General features: G+C 45.7%; 1 protein-coding gene across 1 annotated transcript in view; it reads left to right on the forward strand.

Moving 5' to 3' along the window:
• ADCY8 (adenylate cyclase 8) overlaps positions 1-23,683 on the forward strand; it is a 174,934-nt gene that overhangs the window by 137,534 nt on the left and 13,717 nt on the right. The window contains exons 13-15 of the mRNA XM_084848791.1: positions 5,728-5,809; positions 14,598-14,756; positions 19,174-19,320. Of these exons, the coding sequence (XP_084704917.1) occupies positions 5,728-5,809; positions 14,598-14,756; positions 19,174-19,320 (388 nt within the window). The remainder of the gene's footprint in view (positions 1-5,727; positions 5,810-14,597; positions 14,757-19,173; positions 19,321-23,683) is intronic.

The raw sequence follows: 23,683 nt of genomic DNA on the forward strand, positions 1-23,683 counted from the left end.
CGTCTTGCCACTTGTCTTGTGCCTGGTTCCTAGCCGTGTTTGCAATCACCGTTGGCTCTGTGCAAATAGGAAACTTGTGCAAATCAAGCAGCAATCAAATGAAGATTTGCGCAAATGTCCCCAAATGTGTGCACATTTCGTCCTTTGCACAAATACCCTCCATTGACTAAAGCAGGGCTGATTCATTCCACTGAGTAATTAGCACAAATTGAACTAGGAATCTGGAATGAGATGAATGCTAGCAGGTGTTCGACAGTGTTTTCGGTGGACATGTGCTCGCACCCATGCTCACATCTGGAGCTTCGAACAGGGTATGCTCTCATTCTTTGCGAGCAAAAACAATATTGTCATGCATCCATTTTCCACAAGCTGGAAAAAGTGCAGAAAGGGGCAACTAGAATGATCAAGGGGCTGTAGCATCTCCCCTATGAGAGAAGGTTAAAACAGCTGGGATTGTTTAGCTTGGAAAAAAAGGAGGGTAAGAGGAGACATGATAGAGGTCTACCAAATTATGCATGGTGTGGAGAGTGTGGAGAGAGGGAGATATTTTTCTCCCCCTCTCAAAATACTAAAACCCGTGGTCATCCCTTGAAGCTGATTGGTGGGAGACTCAGGACAGAGAAAAGGAAGGACTTCTTCACACAGTGCATAGTTAAACTATGGAATTCTCTACCACAGGTTGTAGTGAAGGCCACCAATTTGGATGGCTTTAAAAAGGGGGTGGACAAACTCCTGGAGGAAAAGGCTATCAATGGCTACTAGTCCTGATGGCTATGTGCTACCTCCAGTACCAGCGGTAGTGAGCCTATGTACACCAGTTGCTGGGGAACATGGGTGGGAGGGTGCTGTTGTGCTCATGCCCTGCTTGTGGGTTCCTGGTCAACAGCTGGTTGGCCACTGTGTGAACAGAATGCTGGACTAGATGGACCCTTGGTCCAGACCCAGCATGGCTCTTCTTATGTCCTTATCCCTAGTTTCTACATTAACTGAGTCTTGCCCAGTTCTATGGTGTTGCCCAGGTGCCACACCAGTGTGATGGCCCCATGATGAGGGTGCTCTGTATTGCAGGCTGCTAGGGGCCTAGCTCCTTACAGGCATTTGCCCTTCTCAGCTTAGGCTGTACTGCTCAGTCTCCAGATCAGGGGTGGGAAACATGTAGCCCTCCAGATGCTATTGCTCTAGCTGGACTGTCCCCCCCACCCAGGCCATTATCACCAACTGTTCTGTGGGAAGGATCCCAGAAGAGAGAGGCAGGCAGACAAAGATCATCCCAGGAGCTCTCCCTCAGAGGCCCCTGATCCTGCTGGAATTGTCACTCGCAGGGCTTCCCACCATCAACTTACCCATGGGATGGATCCTTATGAGTTATGTTCAATATTGTGTGGTGTGTGTGTGTGTGTGTGTGTGTAGATATGGATGGATGGATGGAGATGGATAGAGATAGATGGAGATGGATAAAGATGGATGGGTGGGTGGGTGGGTGGAGATGGATGGATGGATAGATAGAGTACATATATGCATTATTGTTTTACAAAAGCAGCCCTACGTAGATTGCACTCCACTTACAATGGAGTGGAAAGTTATTATCCATCTGCAATGCCTCTCCATTAAGTTATAATATACATTCATAACAGTAATGCAAGTGTAAATTATGGCACTTATGAAATGCACACAGCAATGCATACAGATTTTTAAGCAAACTTTAAAAAATGTTCTCTAAGTTAGGGATGAACTGCACCTAAGATTGGAAAAATGAGAAATTAAAAGAACCCAAAATGGACAGATTCATCCTTCCCTGAGGTTTACACATAGATTTCTCACTAGCCTGTTATATTTCTACTTGCAGGGAATTAATTGATGATGGGGGGGGGGATTTTCAGCCTGGAATACCATCTTCCCTTCCACCCACAGTTTGCTGCTCAAAGTAGTGCAGACCAAGAAACACTTTACCATTCCATCAAGTGTATATATATATAAACAAGCCCTTATACAACTGCCCTTTCCTACATCTTCAAATAACAGAAGTAAAAATAGCCATGAGAAATAGAGAACCGTACCTGAGTCATCTCATATCTAGACAAGATAATTCCTTAGTGGTGCCGGAAATATCTCATCAGCTGGAAATGGATGAAACAGAAACGAAAGAGGGAGGCCTTATTATGGATCCCCAAATAGGAAAGCAATACCATGGATGGTTTGATGTGTCAATCTTTTACCGTTATTACTGTCAGAAAGCGGCTCTCCATCAGCTGTGACATGGAAATGAGGAAGGGCTCCAGACATCAGGTGCAAAAGTTTGAGAGACACTAAAGTCCCCACCCCCACCCCCTAGTGAATGCAGAAAAAGTGACAGCTTTGTAGATTGCTTCAAGGTAGATTCAAGGTAGATTGCTTCAATTAGAGAAATAGTTTACCTTTTCCTGCACCATTGAACCCTACACTGTGACTTCCAGTTTTATGGCAGAGTTTGATGGGGTCCCAACACATCCCCTTACCCAGCACTCTTCTCCACCATCCTCCAACCCCCACAAACTCCTAAACCAGGAGTGAGCAACATGTGGCCTGCACACTGTATGTGTCCCCTAGCACCCCACCCCCCATTTTTAGCTGGTGTCCATAACAGCAATGGAGCATCCAAAGTGTTAATTTTAGCCCCCAAACAAGCTAATTTTACCCACTGTAGTGCTCTGTAGCACTATGGAATTATTTGCTGCAGAATTTTGGCCCTTTTGTGGGGAGCGCCCTGCAGACGGGGGGGCTGTAGTGGGGGTTCAGGAAGTGAAAATGGTCCCCAGACCTCCAGAGGTTGCCCACCCTGTCCTAAACCCTGCCCTATTGCCCCCACCCTATCTTTCCACCAAATGTACCTGGTGGGAAAGACAGGAGGGCAGCAGCAAGACCTCTCTGGAAGCCTCTGTGCAAAGTCTTCCTTCCTGGCACTTAGAATGTGGCAACATCAATGTCCCAGGCACTCGGGAGCCTAGGAAATGTCATATTCCCCAAGCTGCCTTTCCATATACGTTACTGGGACCAGGTACATTAGAGGGAAGGGAACGGGGCAACAAGGCATCAATTGTCTATGGATCGATTCATAATACATGTTGTATAATAGATGGAGTGAGAACTTCAGATTGGGATCAGGTATCACCTCGTTGGCCATTGTGTGAACAGAATGTGGGACTAGATGGACCCTTGATCTGATACAGGCAGGGCTCTTCTTCGTTCTTATGCTATGTACTATCAAATATCTTAATCGCAGTAGCAGAAAAAGGGGGGATGGGTGAGAAATCTGTTGTGTCAGGTTTTTTTGTGCATTTCTCCAATCCACACCATGCAGAAATCATAGAACAGTAGAATCATAGAATAGTAGGGTTGGAAGGGTCTATAAGACCATCCAGTCCATCCTCCTGCTCAATGCAGGAATCCAAGTCAAAGCATCCCTGACAGAGGGCTGTCCAGCCTCATCTCAAATGCCTCCAGGTAGGGATGTTACCTTTACCTTTTCCCTTACCTTTTACGAAATTTGATTCGCGGTGGGGGGGAGGCGCTCCGTCCGCCCCCCCTGAAATTCTGGCCAGGGGGGAGGCGCCCCGTCTCTCCTGCCGCGAATCCTGGCTGGCCGTAGCCGCCACCGTTTGCATCCCTGCAGTCAGCTGTGATAGGCTACGTAAATGTTTACGTAGCCTATCACGGCTGAGTTAAAAAAAAAAAAACCTCACATACGCAAATGGCGGCGCCCATGGGCGCCGCCATTTGCGTTCCTTATTTTGGCACGTCTAGTCTACATAAACATTTACATAGACTACGGTGAAAATAAGGGGAACGCAAATAGCGTAGACACTACGCTATTTGCATTCCCCTTATTTTCGCCATAGTCTACGTAAATGTTTACGTAGACTAGATGTGCCAAAATAAGGAACGCAAATGGCGGTGCCCGTGGGTGCTGCCATTTGCGTACGTACGGTTGTTGTTGTTTTTTTAACTCAGCCGTGATAGGCTACGTAAACATTTACATAGACTATCACGGTATTTTTAAAAAATCTAGCCGTGATAGGCTACATAAATCTTTACGTAGCCTATCATGTTTTTTTAAAAAACTTGGAAATGGCGGCGGCGGCAGCCAGTCGGAAGACCGGGCGCCGCAGCCACCACAGCCGAACTGCCGCCGGAGCTGCCGCCGCCTGGGAGATTCGCCCAAGGTAAGTCCCGTCCCGGGTGGGTGGGGGGGCAGACCGTTTCGCCACCGATTTCAGGGGGCCGAATGCGCTGGCATTCGGCCTCCCTGAGATTCGTGGCGAAATTCTCTGACATCCCTACTCCAGTGTGGGAGAGCCCACCACCTCCCTAGGTCACATGGTCTATTGCTTTAACAGTCAGGAAGTTTTTCCTGATGTTCAGCCAGAATCTGGCTTCCTGTCACTTGAGCCCATGATTCTGTGTCCTCCACTCTGGGATGATTGAGAAGAGATCCTGGCCTTCCTCTCTGTGACAACATTTCAAGTACTTGAAGAGTGCTATCCTATCTCCCCTCAGTCTTCTCTTCTCAAGGCTAAACATGTCCATTTCTTTCAGTCTCTCAGCATAGGGCTTTGTTTCCAGTCCCCTGATCATCCTCATTGCCCTCCTGTGTACCCTCTCCAGCTTGTTTGCATGCCCAAATGGGCACGAACTGGATGCAACTTGTGCTCAGATATCTGTACATTTCTGGACTTGTGATGCATTCTGCAGAACAGGAAAAATGCATCCCCACAATGCACACATTTGTAAAAATATGTAAAAAATAAAATAACCAAACATATTTTTTACTTTAAAACACACACACATTCACTTCCAGCACTTTAGATCTGATAAGTTGGTTTACTGCAAAAGAAATAAATATGTGGACCTGCTTAGCATCATTAGGGCCTGAGCAATAGGGTGGCTGGATGCAAAAGGGAGGCATGGCTCCTGCACCATTAACAGTTGTGGAGAAGAGGGAATTTCAGCAGTTGTCACTTGTCATGCAAGCCACACCTGCTGAAACGTCTATTTCTACAGCATTCCTAAAGGCACAGGAGCCCTGTCCCTTTTTTGCATCTGGCCATGCCGCAGGTGTAGCTAGAGTAAGCCTCAAAGAATTCAGTAGGGCTTACAATAGAATGTGTATGGGATTGTGGCTTCAACTAAATACTCATAAAAGTTTTGGTGATTTGGGCTTGTGTCCTTTTGCTGAAACAGAAGAGAATGAGTTCCACTTTGGGTGGAGGACTCTTTCTGTTACACAGTCTAAATGTAAAATCTCCTCATGTGTAATACTGATACTGAAGTACTATGGAGGGGGAAAGTGCATCAATTACCATAAGTTTCAAAAACAAGGAACTGAAACTGCAATCATGTGCCCACTTACTTGACAGTAAGCCCTACTGAGTAAAGTATGAGTTACGCCTGAATAAATTGGAAAAGATTGGACTGTGGTTTACATATTCTGGAATCTATCAGTATAATTTTTCACAGCATGTTTTCAGTTATATAACGCGATCTTCGTTTTATTTATTTTTGCTCAGTTTCTTTTTTACAGTGAATCCTCTGTAATGCAAAAATGTGACTTAAAAAGAAAGGAAGATAAAACACCATTCTGCGTTTGGGTGATTCATAGATTTCCGGTGTTGTAATTAACACAGATCAATAAACATTGTTTACTTAAACCTTTGCTCTTCCTGTTGTTTCTCCTTCTTTTGCTCTTTCTAGCACAGACTTCCTGGGGACTAAGGAAGCTTCCTTGCTCCTCATGGCCATGTTTCTGCTAGCTGTCTTTTATCATGGCCAACAGGTAAGGCAAGCATTTATTTTTCATTCATTCATTCATTCATTCATTCATTTCATGTTCTCCCCTGAGAGCTGAAAAATCTTTGGTGTCTCCCCAGTGATTGCCTGCCAACTATGGCTGCCATTTGGAAGAAATAATGAAATACCAACCTAGAGAATGTTATGACCTTCAATAATTGAGCATCTAATTAACCTTAAAGACAGGCTGATTAAGGAGAGTGCATAACTCTGTGGTGTCATGTATTCTTCAGAAAGTTCTATATATAGGAAATCCAGTTACCCAGTGTGCTGTCCCTCTTTCCCAACATTCCACAACACTCCAGCATGATCAAAACTCAAATCCAGTTGAGTACTGGAGTCAGGGCAAGCAGATCAAAGCACCAGGGCTTTTATATTAGCAGGAATGCTAACATCAACAGCCACCCCACACAGGCTTCCCTGTTCCCTCTAAGCTTAGCTGCAATTCTCATAGTGGCTGGGCAAGGGGATGGATTTTCCTGCAACAATATATTGTTGTGTGCAACTTCTGTTGCAATGGAAGTATTTTGCCCTGGCTTGGTGCTGAATGGACAATGAAAACCCATTGTTGTTAAGTAGTGTCCGACTCTTCGTGACTCCATGGACCATAGCATGCCAGGCCTTCCTGTCCTCTGCTCTTTACAAAAAACTTCCTAGTGGAGGTGAAAACTGCTTGAAGTGATTTGTGGATATGGATTGACACAGCTGCCTGCATTTGGGGACTCTTCTTGGGGAACTGGCTAGCGGGATTGTCATGATAAGTGCCAGCACTTCAAAATTTACCGCTGCCCAAACCAAAGGTGGGACTACTATGCAGATATGGGCTGGTTGTAAGTACGCTGTATTTTGGCACATAGTTGTGGGTGATTTACCCTCTGCCCCAGACACTGCGGTCACCACAGGGAGGGAGTCTTATCCCTGTGGTATCTCTGATTGCATTCTTCCTTTACTCCCCTATTAATGAATGGTGACCATTCCTTCTATGGGGAAGAGTAAAGCCCTCACTTATGGACAATGCACTGAAACAGTATGTTTTTGCAGGGGAGGGGGGGGAGCTGCTTAATCCTTTCTCTGCAGTTTGTTTCCAGTTCAAAATTACCACCCCAAACCAGCTTTCCTTCCTGTCAGAAAAATATATGTTTACCCATATCTTTTCTTCTACTGGTGGAAAACCAACTGGGGCAGGGAGGTGTTTCTTAGTGGATAAACAGCCAGAAGGGAAATTGCCTTTGACAATCACCTCTCCAGGCATTTCTCTGAGCACGTAGCATGTAGCTGAGGCTTGTTCTTTTCTTTATTTTTGACTCTCACGTAAGTGTGTGGGGCCCAATTCAGATCACACAAGAGAAAAAAATCTCAGCTACATGCAACACAACAAGTGTGACATGTAGTTGGGCCTTCTGCCTCGGCCTGCCCTGCCCTTCAGCTGGTGACAGCATGTGCTGTCAGACCATTCTTTGAGCCACAGGGATGTTTGGGAGAAGGAGAGAGAAATCATATCCATACTTCACCTTCGGGATTAACAACAAGCATATCTCAAAGATTTCCCATTTTTGAACTACAGTCTGCCAGCAATTCTTTCTAGCATCCAATGATTTTTGTTGTTTTAATGCACAATCCTAATGTTAAACAGGCAGGCTTTTAAGTGAACGTGTCTTCAGGAAACCCTGAAGTGACCAAGACTGTTTGTTCATAATAAGATTTCTCCTAGATACGTATCTCCTGGAGTCAATATGTCTGGAGGATGAGTTTTGCTAAGCCCCAAATTAAAAAGGATAATAATTTTAAAAGAATGCCATTAGCCATCTTTGCCATTACTGTAAATCGGATACTTTTAGGGCAAAGTCTTTTATATAATGTAAAAGCAATAGTTTTGGAACCTGAACATGATATGCTTTTAAAATCCTTTAATTGCACTCTGGCTTTCAGAGGGACATTTAAACCACATTAAAGCAAAAAGCAACAAAGAATATTTGCTCCATGCAAAAAAGGGACCAAGTAAGCATGTTTTAAAAGCAGATGTGGCATTTTAATGTTCATGTGGAATATTGGGATATAATGTGATTAGCTGCTAGGTGTATATATTTAACAGATCCCCCCAATCCTCTAGCACTAAGGACATCCCTGCACAATCATGGGCACTACACTTGTGCAAACCTGATTTTTGAGGTTCCCTGAAATCATTGTGACTCTGAACCAAACTAGATGTAGTTCTTTTAAAAAGTAAGGTGCAGGTATGTGTGTATGGGAGAGGGAATAATCCAGGAGTGGGACTCTGGTGGGGAAGGGAGGGGAGGGGAGGGGAGGGGGCTTTAACCATTTCCCCCCACACTACGATCCCACTCTGGATCACACATCCCCTTGTGCCTGCTAGTTGTATTGTGGGGGTGGGGGGACTCCCATTTTATCCCAAGAGATCTGGACCATATCTGGTCATGTGACTGCCCCAAAGTATCCCTTTGATTCTCTTTGGCTAGTTGCATACAGAAAGTAGCAATATGAGATGCAGCAGTGAAGGGTCACTTTCTTTAGCACAGGCTAAAAAGTGCCTTGGTAATGCACATGTGAATTCAGGCAGTATCGAATCCCAAAATTCAAAGGAGAAATCATTGGTGCCTTGACATTTATAATTCTTCACATTGGAATTGATTTCAAAAGTTAATTTTGTCTTAGATGGATACTCTTAGGGTCCAACTACATGTTCATTTAATCACATCGTGTCCTGCTAACCCTCTACTTTTCACTTATCCCACAGTAAGCATGCGGGTCCCTGATCTGGATTGGGACCACCATGCACAGGAGGGGGACATTTAATATTTCTCTCCTCAGCTGTTCCCTCCCAAAATTCCTCTCCTCCCCAGTGCAGCAGGTAAAAAAGAGGAAATGCCTCCATTGGTACCAATGGAGTTTCTTTTTTTTAGCTGCTGCACAGGGAAGACAATTTCAGGAAGAAAGCAGCCAGGGGGATGATGAGAATCTCACCTTCCCACACATGGTGGTCCCAATCTGGATCAGGCCTTGCATGCTTCCTTTGGAGTAAATAAAAAGTAGAGAGGGAGCTGGATGCTACATAATTAATGTAATGTGTGGTTTGATCCTTTTGATGTAGGCCAGTTTATTGTATATTTGGGGAGTAAAGATTAGCTGATGATGCCTTCATATAAACTGCCGTTAGATTTACTGTGAAGAGTAGGTGTAGGTGCCTTATTTGACTTTGGCTTTTCTGCCAGTTATAGCTTCAAGGTGACTAAGAAGTGAAAACTCGTAGCTCAGTATCCAGTGCTGCCCAGATGTCAGCGGGACCCACTGCTTGCACAGCAGAGGTTTACCACTTTGGACAAGAATTGGAAACGAGTGGAACCACTCACTTCCAGAACAGGGCAGGTCAGCGGAGTTCACAAAGCAGAGCTCCGCTAACCTGTCCCAGTCTGGAAATGTGTTACGGCTAGAGATGGTGTGGGAGCCCAATTCTGTCCAGCAATCCGGGGGAATCTCCCTGCCTGCATTTGCCATTGAAGTTGGCCTGGAAACAACAGCTGGTACAGAACGCAGCAGCCAGAATTTTAGCTGGAACAGTTTGGTGAGAACATGACCATGTCTCTATGACAACAGAAGGAGAAGCAACCGGAGGAGTACCGGATTTTTTAAAAGGAATCAGCTTTGCTGTGCTTTGGTCCATGCAGGGCTCCACAAGCAAGTGGTCTGCACCAGTAAAAATCACTTCACAGAACATATTTATTTATTTATTTATTTATTTATTTATTTCTATACCGCCCAATAGCCGAAGCTCTCTGGATGAGGGTGGGGGTGGGGGTTGGAGTGAGCATCATCTGACTGGCAGGGGCTGCTCAACCAATAAGAGAGGCTTCCCCCCTCTCCCCCCGCACGTTCTTCTTTCCCCTGAAACTCCAGATGCACCTGCATTTCAGGAGCAAGCCTCATTAAACACAATGGGAGTTACTTCCGAGTGGACACACATATGCTTGAGCTGCGAAAGAGCAGGGGAACACAGGGATGGGCAACCAGTCCCCTTTCTAACCGCAGGATCTCCATAATGAAGGTGTGAAGTAGTTACTTCCTAAGGCAATAAACCAAGTCATGGGGAACTGCAGGTTCGGTAAAGTGCTTTACAGGCAGGCTTCAGGGAATCAATGCTTTAAAATCTGTATTTCAATACAGGGGGATCTCTGTAAATTCTGATGTGTGCAAGCCTCATTGAGCACAATGGGAGTTACTTTTGAGTAGACACTAATTGGTTTTGCTGGGAAACACAGGGGCGGGAAACACCTCTTGACCAGAGTCACGGTATAAGGCACACCCCTGGGCAGGACTAGCATACTCGAGGTAAATGCAGGGGTTGGGGCACACAATAGCTATACCACAGAGAACCAGGCTTAAGGAAAATAATCGGACTTTGAGCAGTCTCAAGAAATCCAGTTTTTCCCTGATAAGCTCCGGGGTGGCTGCTAGATGGCCATGACGTCATGTATCCCTAACGACCTCAGCACACAGCTGGCTTAGAGTAAATTGCTGGTGGAGACACCTCCCATCCCATGTCTTGCCAGTTTTGAATCACCTTCAGTAGCTGCTGATCTCTTTCTGAGCCCAATGTAAGAGGCTCGTGCTCTTGGCCTTACATGGTTTGGGACACAGGTATCTAAAGGAATGCCTTCTCCTATACCAACCTGCGTAGATGCTAAGCTCATCTGCCGAGGCCCTCCACTGGGTGCTTCCATCACTGGAGGTGAGACAAATGCCTATCAAAGAAATAACATTCTTGGCTGTGGCACCTCATCTGTGGATCTCCCTCCTCAAGAGAGTTTGCCTGATGTCAACTTTGCGATCATTTAGCTGCCAAGTCATCCCTTTTTTTATTTTTGCAGGCCCTTTAGCTCAATTTGTTTACATTGGAAGTAATTTAACATTCTTGTTGGTCACCCTCTAGTCTGCTGTTTTAAGTCTTTTTAGTTTGTATTATTATTATTATGATTATTATTATCATCATCATCATCATCATTATCATCATTATTATTTCACTGTTTTAATTATTGCAAACTGCCCTGAGATCTTTGGACGAAGGATGGTATAAAAATCTACTAAATGTCTGCTGTTTTTGTTTACAAAATAAAATGTACCTGCCCTTTGATGTCTTTCCTTTCCATTCCCTGTGAGAATATGGCAGCCTTTGGAACTAGGATTTGCCGTGATCTCAGTTACGCAGCACTTGCATTATCACCTTGCTTGTAAACGTTTCTGTTGCAGTGGAAGAGGCGTGCTTAACTTGGCAAACACAGTGTTATTTAAAATCTCTCAGAACACTTTGAGTCTTGCAAACCTATCTGGACGTGAGAAGAGCACTAATCCCTGAGCATCTTCTCTCTCTCTCTTTCTCTTTCTCTCTCTTTCTCTTTCTCACTCTCTCAAGCTGCAGCTTTTATGTAAAATTCATATCCAATAAAAATTGCTTTAGGCAGGGCTGGCTTCAGGTTTTGCAGGGTCCATGGGGAAGACAGCCTCAATGCCCCCCTTCCTCTGTGAGTCTCCCTCCCCACTGCCATTATCACCAAGTGCTTATTGGAAGCTTGTGGGTCCAATGTCAGTGGAGTGGTGAATCTGCTCTGGATTTCGGTCAGAACCAGTCATAACTCTACAGGAGTTATTCAAGGTGCAAAGCAAAGCACCTTGGATAGCTTCTTCAGAGTTCTGCCTAGGGATGTGTGAACTCACCCCAGTCCAAGTTCCCCAGATGCCCACCCAGCCTCTGCCCCCACTCTCCGGTCCCCGGACCATGCTCAAGCCCTTCCCATGCTTGGCGAGCAGCCCGCACTAACCCCAGCAGCCTCATTGAGCTCTGCAAACACCATTTTTTTGATAAATAAAGTGGTGATCACAAAAATGTGCACGTTTTCTATTTGTGAAAATAAGCATTTTTGCGAAGGCACACATTAGTGTGTGCGTGAAAATGTGCATTTGGGGGGAAATGTGCATTTTCACACGTACGCAAAAATGCACATCCACAAAATGCGTAATTTGGCATAGGCGATATAAACATTTGCAAAAATGCACATTTTGCATGTGTGCAAATATGCTCATTTTTGCGATTGCCATTTTATTTCTTAAAAAATAACAATCGCAAAGCTCAATGAGGCCACCGGGGTGAGTTCAGGCCATTCACCAAGTAGGAGCAGGGGGCAAGCAGGGGCAGGGGCTCGATGAGCAGGGTCAGGGGTGTGGGCAGGAGCGGGTCCACTGGATTCCCAGACTGAATCAGTCACCTGCGCCATCCCTAGTTCTTCCTGGTTCTGACTGAAACCCAGAGTGGATTCCTTGCCCCACTGACACCGGAGCCACCAGTCTTCACTGGAACTGCTGCTGCTTCTCCTCTTCCCCATTATTGCTACCACAGGCTTGCTTGCCAAGCTGAGAGGCAATGAGGAAGCAGGCAGTGGGAGCTACTGCTTCTCCTTCTCACCACTACTGTTGTTTCCTTGCTCACTCCCTTTGGGCCAGAACAACCCGCAATGCTGAAGAAGAAGAGGGGACTTGTGTCAGTGGGCCCCCTGCTGGGATGTGGCCCCTTGGCAGGTGCCCGATCATGCCAACGCTTGACTCCAGCCCTGGCTTTAGGAAATGGAATGTGTCCCAACATTATGGATTATAGAGGTGGAGCAAGAGCCCCTGGCAAGGAAATCTCAGGATCTCCCTCCTGCAGGGAGTAGGGATGGATGAAAGGGACTTACCTGTTCCCACAGCTTGCTTCGCGGTGGGGGGGAGGCGCTTCGGTTCTCCCCTCGAAGTTCAGGCGAGGGGGGGAGGTGCCCCGCCTCGCCCAGCCGAAATTCAGGCCGGGGGGGAGGCGCCCCATCCCTCACCACCGAAATTCAGGCCGGGGAGGAGCGCCCCATCTACCCAGCCGCGAAAAAAAAAGGAAAGTAAAAAACACACACACACACCCATGATAGGCTACGTAACGATTTACATAGCCTATCACGGCTAGATTTCCAAAGTCAGCCGTGATAGGCTATGTAAATCATCACGTAGCCTATCACGGGTGACTTTGAAAAAAAAAAAGCACGTACGCAAATGGCGGTGCCCATGGGGCACCGCCATTTGCATTCCTTATTTTGGCACATCTAGTCTACGTAAAGATTTACGTAAACTACGGCGAAAATAAGGGAACGCTATTTGCGTTGCCCTTATTTTTGCCGTAGTCTACATAAATCTTTACGTAGACTAGACATGCCAAACTAAGGAACGCAAATGGCGGCGCCCCATGGGCGCCGCCATTTGCGTACGCGCTTTTTTTTTTCCGAAGTCACCCGTGATAGGCTACGTGATGATTTACGTAGCCTATCATGGCTGACTTTGGAAATCTAGCCATGATAGGCTATGTAAATCGTTACGTAGCCTATCATGGGTGTGTTGTTGTTTTTTTAACTTTCCTTTTTTATTTTGCAATGGCGGTGACAGCAGCCGGTCAGAAGACCGGCTGCCGCCGCCGCCGGGACCCGCCGCCGAGAGGGATATTCGCACGAGGTAAGTCTCATCCCGGGGGAGCGGGGGGCCGGCGGAGAATTTCACCACCAATTTCGGGGGGCCGAATGCGTTGGCATTCGCCCTCCCAGAGATTCGTGGAGAAATTCTCCGCCATCCCTAGCAGGGAGTATCTCTAGCACCCTAGCGAGCGTGTAAGTAGCATTCCATCAAAATTGGTTGGGACTCAAACTGTGGCCTTCAACCTTTCCAGACTCAAGACTTAACCAGCAACATGAGTCCCAATTTTAATGTGTCAATATACTAAGTTACCTTTACTGCACCTATCCAGATATGTCCTGTTTTCTCCTCTCTCTTCATCTTCCCCTTTCTCTCAATCAACTTTTCTCCTTTAAGGGATTCATACAACCACCCCCCACACACATCAAAATAATGTGAGGGGCATTTCAGACTAGCACCACCACTTGCTGCCAGCACACCCATGTCTCCTTCCTTCTTCTAGCACTGCTGGTGTGGCCCACCATAAGTAAGCATATGTAAGGACCTATCAACCATGACCAACCAGTTGAAGACCAATGGGCTAGCACAGCAGCAACCAGCTTCTCATTCCCCATGGAGCCAGATGGTCATGGACCCATCCAGCTCAGCAGTTCTGCTACAGAGATCCAGAGTGGTGTAGGAATTAGAATGTTGGAACTAGAACTGGAGAAACTTGGATTCAAATCCCTACTCAGCCATGAAGCTCACTGTGATCTTGGGAGAGTGACTCAGGAGAGCAACTCAGCAGTCTCTCTCTCCCTCTCCCTCCTTCCCTCGTGTGTGTGTGTGTGTCAACCTGAACTACCTCACAGGATTGTTGTGAGGATCAAATGTGGGGGTGGGCAACCCATGTACATAGACTTGAGCTTCATGGAGGACAGGCAGAAAATAAATAAATAAATATATAAGATTAGCGACATAGTCTATATATCTGTCTTTGGCTTTGTAACCAAAGGCTGAACTCTCTTCTGGTCTTTGCATCTACGTTGGTCCATTTCTCCCATGCCTGAGAAGCCAAAGGTATATCCCTCTCTTTTTTTTTCCCTTTTTCAACAGCAAAAGCATTATGTTTTACAAGAATGACCACTTACTCCCATTCAGCATAATGGGAATCAAGTATTTAGGGGTCCCTAAAAGTCTAGTGTCTTGGTGTGGCTCATTGGCTCCATTTATCAAAAAATCTAGGATCTAAGAAGCATGACATTGTATTTTATTTTGTCCCCATCTCATCTTCCCTGCAGCTTGAATACACAGCAAGGCTAGACTTCCTGTGGCGTGGCCAAGCCAAAGAAGAAATCAATGAGATGAAGGAGTTAAGAGAGCACAATGAAAACATGCTACGCAATATCCTGCCAAGCCATGTTGCCCGTCACTTCTTGGAAAAGGACCGAGACAATGAAGTATGTCATATTTTGGTTCCGATTTCACCTGATAATGGTCAGTAGTACCTAAAGAAGGGACTTCTCTTGGAACAGTTAGAGCTTTGCTTCTGGTTTTCTTCACAGCAGTGATGTTCCTGCTGCCAGTGTCAAGCTGCTAAAAATTCTTGCCTCTTCAGTGGTGGGAAATGCTGCAAAGGAAACAACTAACAAAGATCTGGCTTCATACCCAATTCTCTTCTGCACGTGCATGCATCTCTAGATTGCTCTGAGATCCATGCAACTAGAAAACCCGAATTCCTCGACTGAAATGTATTATGTCAGTAATGGGGAACCTCCACCCCATAAGCCTAACCCGGCCCACAGGGGTTCCCCACCCAGCTCACAGAGGCTTGGGCTCCCTCAGTGGACCACTCCCATTCCCCAAGCCCTACCCCTAGCTTGGAGGCTACTGGGGCTTGGGGAGGGAGCAAGGAGAGGAATCTCCTTGTTATCCCCATGTTATCTCCAATGGGGAGGGAAAGCAATGCTGAATGACTATTTGGGAGTGGGAGAACAAGGGGGTGGGAGGGGAAATGGAATGGGATATTGTGGAAGAGAGCATGGCTGGCTGACTAAAAGCCTGAACAGGAGCACTATAAATTGTATTGCAGGTATTGTAGTAGTGATGCTAGTAATTTTTAGGTAAGCAATGAGAAGTAACTAGAAGAATTACAAGGAAAAGCAGATGATGGGTACAATGTGTTTGTACCTGCAACATTCTTGTGGCACAATATGGCCGGAGATATGGATTAACCTGTGGATGTGTGGGGAATCCTCCCCAGAGGTAAGAGGCCTGATATTTCAACTCCTTCTGATCTCTTACAATCCCATCACACTATGCAATACAAAGAGCATAATCACTGTTATGCTAAACCACCTCTGTTCTCACTACACAGCCTACTCTGTCCATGCTTTGCCACATACAACTGTTATTCTCAGACATGCTCTCTGATGGGGAATCTCCACCCCATGAGCCTAATCTGGCCCTATAAGCCCTCTTCTCTTGGGCTCTTTTATTGAGTAATGATACCTGCAGAGGATTTGTGAATTGGCTGTCTGGCTCATTCAGGTTTTGAGGCAGTAAATGCTTGTCTACTTAAGAAGTTAAATTCCCTGGGGAAGGGAGCAGGGGACATTATGTTGTTTCATGCAGACATTTGCTTAGGGCTTCCCATCTCAATGCTTGCTTGTCAAAACCAGCAAAACGAACAAAGAAACGACTGTATATTTTGGATGTCTCTCCCCTGCCCCCCTCTTACAATTAACAGTATGAGTTGGCCCGTACACACTGGTGCAGTGATGGGATAGTTAAAAATGCAGCAACCACATGAGGAGCTAATAACATAACATAAGGACATCATAAGAGCCCTGCTGGATCAGAGTGGGGGTCTGTCTAGTCCAGTATTCTGTTCACACAGTGGCCAGCCAGCTGCCGACAGGAAACCCAGAAGCAGGACAGGAGGGCAACAGCACGAGCAACTGGTGTAAATAGACATACTGCCTCTGACACTAGAAGTAGCCTATAGCCATCAGGACTAGTAGCTACTGATAGCGTTCTCCTTCATTAATTTGTCTTGTTGTTGTTCAGTCGTGTCCGACTCTTCGTGACCCCATGGACCATCGCACGCCAGGCCTTCCTGTCCTGCGCTCTCTCCCGGAGCGTGCTCAAGTTCATATTCATTGCATCCGTGATGCTATCTAGCCATCTCATCCTCTGCCGTCCCCTTCTCCTTTTGCCTTCAGTCTTTCCCAGCATCAGGGTCTTTTCCAGGGAGTTTTCTCTTCGCATTAGGTGGCCAAAATATTGGAGCTTCAGCTTCAGTATCTGTCCTTCCAATGAGCACTCCGGGTTGATTTCCTTTAGGATGGACTGATTTGACCTCCTTGCAGTCCACGGGACTCGTAAGAGTCTTCTCCAGCACCACAGTTCGAAAGCATCAATTCTTCGGCGCTCAGCCTTCCTTATAGTCCAGCCCTCACAGCCATACATTACTACTGGGAAAACCATAGCTTTGATTAGACGGACCTTTGTCAGCAAGGTTCTGTCTCTGCTTCTTACTATGCTGTCTAGGTTTGCAATAGTTTTCCTCCCAAGGAGCAAGCGTCTTTTAATTTCATGGCTACAGTCACCGTCTGCGGTGATCTTGGACCCCAAGAAAGTAAAATCTGTCACTGCTTCCATTTCTTCCCCTTCTATATGCCAGGAAGTGATGGGGCCAGATGCCATGATCTTCGTTTTTTGAATGTTGAGTTTCAAACCAGCTTTTGCACTCTCCTCTTTCACCCTCAACAAGAGGCTCTTGAGATCCTCTCGCTTTCTGCCATTAGGGTGGTATCGTCTGCATATCGGAGGTTGTTGATAATTCTCCCAGCAATCTTAATTCCGACCTCTGATTCATCCAACCCGGCGTTTCTCATGATGTACTCTGCATATAAGTTAAATAAGCAGGGCGACAATATGCAGCCTTGTCGTACTCCTTTCCCAATTTTGAACCACTCGGTTGTTCCATGTCTGGTTCTTACTGTTGCTTCTTGACCCTCGTACAGGTTTCTCAGGAGACAGGTAAGGTGGTCTGGTACTCCCATCACTTTAAGAATTTGCCACAGTTTGTTGTGATCCACACAATCAAAGGCTTTAGCGTAGTCAATGAAGCAGAAATAGACGTTTTTCTGGAATTCTCTTGCTTTCTCCATGATCCAGCGAATGTTGGCAATTTGATCTCTAGGTCCTCTGCCTCTTCGAAACCCAGCTTGTACTTCTGGTAGTTCTCGGTTCGCATACTGCTGAAGCCTAGCTTGTAGGATTTTGAGCATCACCTTGCTGGCATGTGAAATGAGCGCAATTGTGCGGTAGTTTGAACACTCTTTGGCATTGCCCTTCTTTGGAATTGGAATGTAAACTGACCTTTTCCAGGCTTGCGGCCCTTTTAAAGCCATTCAAATTGGTGGCCACTACTATTATCTTGTGGTAGTGAGTTCCATAGTTTAACTATGTGCTGTGTGAAGAAGTACTTCCTTTTATTGGTCCTGAATCTCCCACCAATCAGTTTCATGGGATGACCCCAGGTTCTAATATTATGAGAGAGAAGGAGAAATGTCTTCCTATCCACTTTCTCCACTTCATACATAATTTTGTACACCTCCATCATGGCTCCCCTTACTTGCCTCTTTTCTTAGCTAAGCAGTCCCAGATGTTGTAGCTTTTCCTCATAGGGGAGTTGCTCCAACCCCTTTTATTATTTTAGTTGTTCTTTTCTGCACTTTCCCCAACTCTACAATATCCTTTTTTAGGTGCAGTGACCAGAACTATACACAGTATTCCAAGTGTGGTCGCACCACAGATTTATATAGGGGTAGTATGATATTGGCAGTTTTATTTTTGATTCCTTTCCTAATTATGTCTAACAGCAGCCACAGACTGTCAACATTTTCATCAAGCTGTCCACCACAACACCAAGATCTCTTTCTTGGTCATTCACCACTAGCTCAGATCCCATCAGCATACATATGAAGTTGAGATTTTTTGCCCCAACTTGCATCACTTTGCACTTGCTTGCATTGAACCATATTTGCCATCTTGATGCCCTTCTCCCAATTTGGTGAGATCCTTTTGGAGCTCTTCACAATCTCTTTTTGTCATGGTAGCTGCTCATCAAGAAGCTTGCATGACGCTGAATGCAAATGGTCGTGTGTGTGTGTGTGTGTGTGTGTGTGTAGACAGATAGACAAGTGAGTCCTGCAACAAAGTATTGCAGGATGGGATGCTCATCTTCAGGGTTCCAGCCAGCCAGTCACACCTTTTTCCATGATACTTCATGCATTCCTTGCTCACCCCCACCCAGTTTACGATACCCCCGACACTCAGCATTCTGTTTCATTCTCCCTTCCCTTTAGGGGTTTTCTTCCAAAGGGTGCACTTTTTATAGACTCTCTCCCCCTTCTGCATGGATGGTGCTGTTTTGGCTACATAAGAATCGACGCTCAGAGAATGAGTTCAGGATTAGTAGGATATAGATATAGAAATATATCCTGTAGAGCTAACAGCAGCATCGGAGGTGATTTAGATCAGGAAATTGGTGCATAGGGAAAGAACTAGCTTCTCTCCCTCAGCACCACCGCACCAATTAAATTCAGTTTCCCATGGAGGCTTTAAAGTTAAAGAAAAATAGACATATTGGGATCTTCAATCACAGATCTTCTATATAACATATGGTTTGTCCCTTAGAGGGTTAATGAATGAATAAGTGCTAGACATATAGCCTCCCTTTTACTTGTATGATGGAGATAACAGCCTTATGTGGAATGTTAACTGCAGGAAATGAAATGGCCCAGAAGATCATCGCCTACAATATGCCACTTAGATGCATTTTTCTTTGGCTCTTCATTACATCCCCAGGAGCTGTATTCTCAGTCCTACGATGCCGTCGGTGTCATGTTCGCTTCCATACCCGGCTTTGCCGATTTCTATTCCCAGACCGAAATGAACAACCAAGGAGTCGAGTGCCTGCGTCTGCTGAACGAAATCATTGCTGACTTCGACGAGGTAATTTCACATCCCCCTTGGGGTGCAGAGGTGGAATGAGATTTTGAAAAACAGACAGTCATGTCAGCAGGCCTGGCATTTTGTACCAGCTCAGCCATTGCATGAGTTTAACCTCCACGTGGTCATTTCTGCTGCTTTTCCTGCCATCTGTAATATATAGTAATGGAGTTTGGGATGATGGTAATGACTCTGCTCCCAATGAGTGGCTCTCATTGCCATTGGCTAAGCCGGGTTTCTTGTGGGCGGTGGCTCAGTTGCTTAGCTCCTACAGAACAGACGGAATGGCACAAGGAAAGATAGATGGCCATGTGTCCTACTAGGGATGTCAGAGGAATCCGTCCAGGGGGTCAGGTTTGCCAAGCTTTCAGCAGCTCGGCCCCCTGGAGTCCAGCTTGCTTACCCACGAGCTAGCCCAACTCGATCTGTATCACACTGGGCCAGCTTGTGGATGTTAGAGTGTTGTTTTTTCTCATAATCAGCATTCACCTAAATTGCAGCTGCAATTTCCGTAATTTACACAAAGTCTGGCTCTAATTTGCATAATTTGTGCAAATTGCAGCCGTAATGCGCTTAATTTGCACAAAGGGAGCTCCTTTGCTGGCTGCCTATGTGCTACTGAGCCAGGTTTAAGGTTTTGGTACCAGCATACAAAGCTCTAAACAACTTGGGACCAGGATACCTGAGAGAGCACCTTCTCTCTTATCAACCTGCCCAGTCACTGAAGTCACCAGAGGGCATGGTCCTGGTGGTTCCACATGGACCTATGGCTCGACTGGAGTCTACCCAGAGAAGAGTCTTCAGTGTGGTGGCTCCCATCCTATGGAACTCCCTGTCTCTGGAGGTCAGGCAGGTGCCAACACTGGACTGTTTTTGGTGCCTCCTGAAAACAGCTCTTTTCCAGGAAGACTTTTTAGTTAACTGGCCTCAGTTTTACTGGCACTCTGTTTTTTTAAAGAATAATCTTAATATCATGTTTCTTCTTTTTATCTTTAGATAATTTTAGCTCTTGTTGTTCACTGCTCCAGAATCTGTTTAGATGTGGAGTGGTATACAAATGTAAATAAATAAATAGCAGGTGCAATTTGTGCAAGCTAAGCATATTTATACTCACAATTTGTATAAATTACTCAAATCTGGAAACGTGTTATAGCTAGAGATGGTGCGGGCGCCTGATTCTGTCCAGCAGAATCCGGGGGAATCTCCCTACCTGCATTTGCCATTGAAGTTGGCCTGGAAACTACAGCTGGTATAGAACACAGCAGCCAGAATTGTGGCTGCTGAATTTTAGTACAAATTACGCAAATTACGGCTGAAATTCGTGCAAATTATGCAAATTGCAGCCACAATGTGCATAAATGCTGATTTTAAGGGGGGGACTGCGAAAAGTCCAAGATTTTGAGAAAAAGCCCCTGGCTTAGCTCACAAATGCAAGCTGAGCCAGGGGATCCTGGGAAATCTGGCAAGCCCAAAAGGGGCCGGATTTCCCCATGACAGACATCCCTATGTCCTACTTTACAGAGAACAGCCCTGTATTTGAAGGGCTGTGAGAGGACAGTCCTCTATGGGAAGGGTTTTCTGGTCCACAAAGAACTATAAGAAGGGAGGTGAGGGGCCTTCAAATTGCCCATGAACCTTTAGTATCTGGACAGCCGGCCAAGCAGATGCACAGGTCACAGTATCTCCCACTAGGGTAAGATGTGCTGAATTCCTATTTAAATTATGGTAGTTATTTCCAAATGGCAGCTATACGTGTAAATTAGGATGTGCAAATGTTATGCAAATTGTCTCCTCTTTTGTCCTCCTTTCTGGTGATGCAGAACTGGCCACCCTTAATGGTCAGGGAGATATGGGGTCCAGGGAAGGAAGATGCAGCCCCCTAAGAAAGCAGATGAAGGGAAGCAGGGAGACTTAGGAAGGGGGAAAGAAGCCCAAAGTGAGGAATCCGTGAAAAGAACAAATGGGGGACAAAATGGGCTGAGCAAAGACAGCCTTTGGGGCAGGAGAAGCAGAGGGGAGGGAGGCCAAAATGCACGTATTAATTTGAAATAAGCAGCCTGATCTTTGGCTGCAGGCTTTTAAGGTATACTAATACACATATAGGCAGCTGCAGCTATTTGTTTTGATACCAACAACTCCCTAGGCCTGTTTGTGCTTGAAATGGCATTGGTGTATGGCAAAGTTTCTCAAAACATAGAACATGTGGCATAGAATCCTAAGGGATGTCTCCACTGGAACTCTGTTGTTGCATTTCATTTATTTCATGTTGCATTTTGATGTATCCTTCATTGGTTTTCTTTCTTTGTGGGGTGCTGTGTGTGTTGGTACAAATATCAGCAAAGGAACAAGGCAAGGCAAAGCAAGGCAAGGGACACTTCAAGAGACAAATGGGCTTCTTAAAAGGGCAGGCTTGGTTACCTACTTGAAAGTAAATTTACTCAGGTTTGGGCACTCCTTCTTGCCACTTCAAACAACAAGGTTGAGTAGTTGCTCTAGATTGTCACTTGACAAGCTGGAGCACCATCTAGTCGGTTTCCTCTTGGGTGTACTCTCCAGCTTGCCATTTTAAGCGTAAGGGGATAACGTTTCCTGCAACTTTGGCTTTTCATCTCAAGGTGACATTTTGAACAATTGTACAAACCTGTATAGATTGACAAGTCTAGGGCACAACAGAGATAACCTTTAAGACATGAATGTTCAATAGCTGATGATACAGGCCTTGTGTTGTAATGCAGTTCAAAGATGTTTCAAATACATTTCCATCTTTTCAGACATTTCTGGCTGACAGTCCTCTCTCCTTGTGTCTATACACGTAAAAAACCAATTTTAAGCCTTAATTCTTATCCAGCTTCCAGTGGATTTATTAATGGCCTTGGTTTCCATTGTGGAGCTGGAGTTATGATTAAGAAATAAATCAAAATATATCCTATGAATTAACTGAGCATTTACATTTGAGCATGTTGGACGAATATTCCCATGATACTAAGTAGCAAAGTGCCAATCTCACTGGGAAATTTAACATCCCCTTCTAACACCTACTGCTTCATTAAGAAAGGATCCAATTAGGGGCGAATGTTATGACTGAAATCTTTAGGTCTATAATGGATCATTTTGAAGCCAAGACTCAAGATGAAGTGATATAGTCCTTTGCTAGCCGCTAATCTATTTTTAATTCTGAGACACTGTTGACTGACTTCAGCGAGAGGCGGCTTTGAGCCCAAGTAAATGAAGGAAAGCAGCAGAGACAATTCCGTTCAGTTCAGCAGTACAGCAGCAGCTCAAGAAACGGTACAAGTAGGGGTGCATAGGGTCCTCGGCTGTGTGAGCCCCCCTGCTCAAATGCGGCTCAGCAGACATAAGGGAGGCACAGTCTTCTGCAAGCTGGTCTGCTGACCTCAGGTCTGCTCACCCCCCAACCCCATTCCTTCTGCCAAAGTCTATTCCCAACTCCATCCCCCAAGGGGGGAAAACTCACCTTGGAAGCCTGGATCAAGGTAGCCAGTGGAGGAGGTGGCACTATCAAAGACAGGAGAGGCACGCCAGGCCTTTCCTCCTTCCCTAACTGCTAGTTGTAAGTAACAGTGTTGGCAGCATCATTATGCTGGCACTGTCTATGGTAGGCGTGGTCAACATGGTGGCCATGAACATCGATGCAACCTCAGAGACCTTTCTTGGTGCCCACAAAGGTGCCCTACCCATCCCACTTTTTTTTTTTTTTAATTTACAGATTGTCTTGCTGGCAGCTGGGACTTCTGTGAAATAGGTTTCATTGATGCTGAAAACTGTGGGTTCAAAGGAGTTGTATAGTGTGTTGAGGCACAGAACCCACCTCTGCCTTGTGCTCAGACTTTGGGGCAGGTTACTTGTCCTTTGCCATGTCTCCCATGGCAGCCAGTTTTGGGTGATGCCCAGGACGGTTTCTCAAATTGCCAGATTTGCCCATGGCCCCAAAAGGGTGCCTATCCCTGATTTATCACCTCTTGAGTTCATGGGGAACCCTCCATTACCTTCCGCTGTCCAGATGAGTTTTCCTCCTTTTGGGGACAAAGACAAGGTAGCAGATGGAAGAGGAAATCAGACCCTTGGAGCAATCTTTTTGAATGCTTGGAAACCCCTTCAAGGGTTTTCAAGCCATCGAAAGGAATGCTGAAAGGGACCTGTTTATTTCTGGGGTCAAGCACAATGATACTTGCCCATCACTAAATGCATGTGCTACAATAAGAATGGGAATAAAGATGTCAGAGAAATCCGCAATGGAACCAAATAAGCTCAGATTTTCATGAATCTGATCCACAGATTCAGCAGCAGAACCACTTTGCCCCATTGGGCAGATTCCGTGGACTTGCAGACAGGTTTTCTAACTTTC

This window comes from Heloderma suspectum, chromosome 4 (genome assembly GCF_057233095.1).
Source record: "Heloderma suspectum isolate Gila_16-S chromosome 4, 16-S_ref, whole genome shotgun sequence".
NCBI lineage: Eukaryota > Metazoa > Chordata > Lepidosauria > Squamata > Helodermatidae > Heloderma > Heloderma suspectum.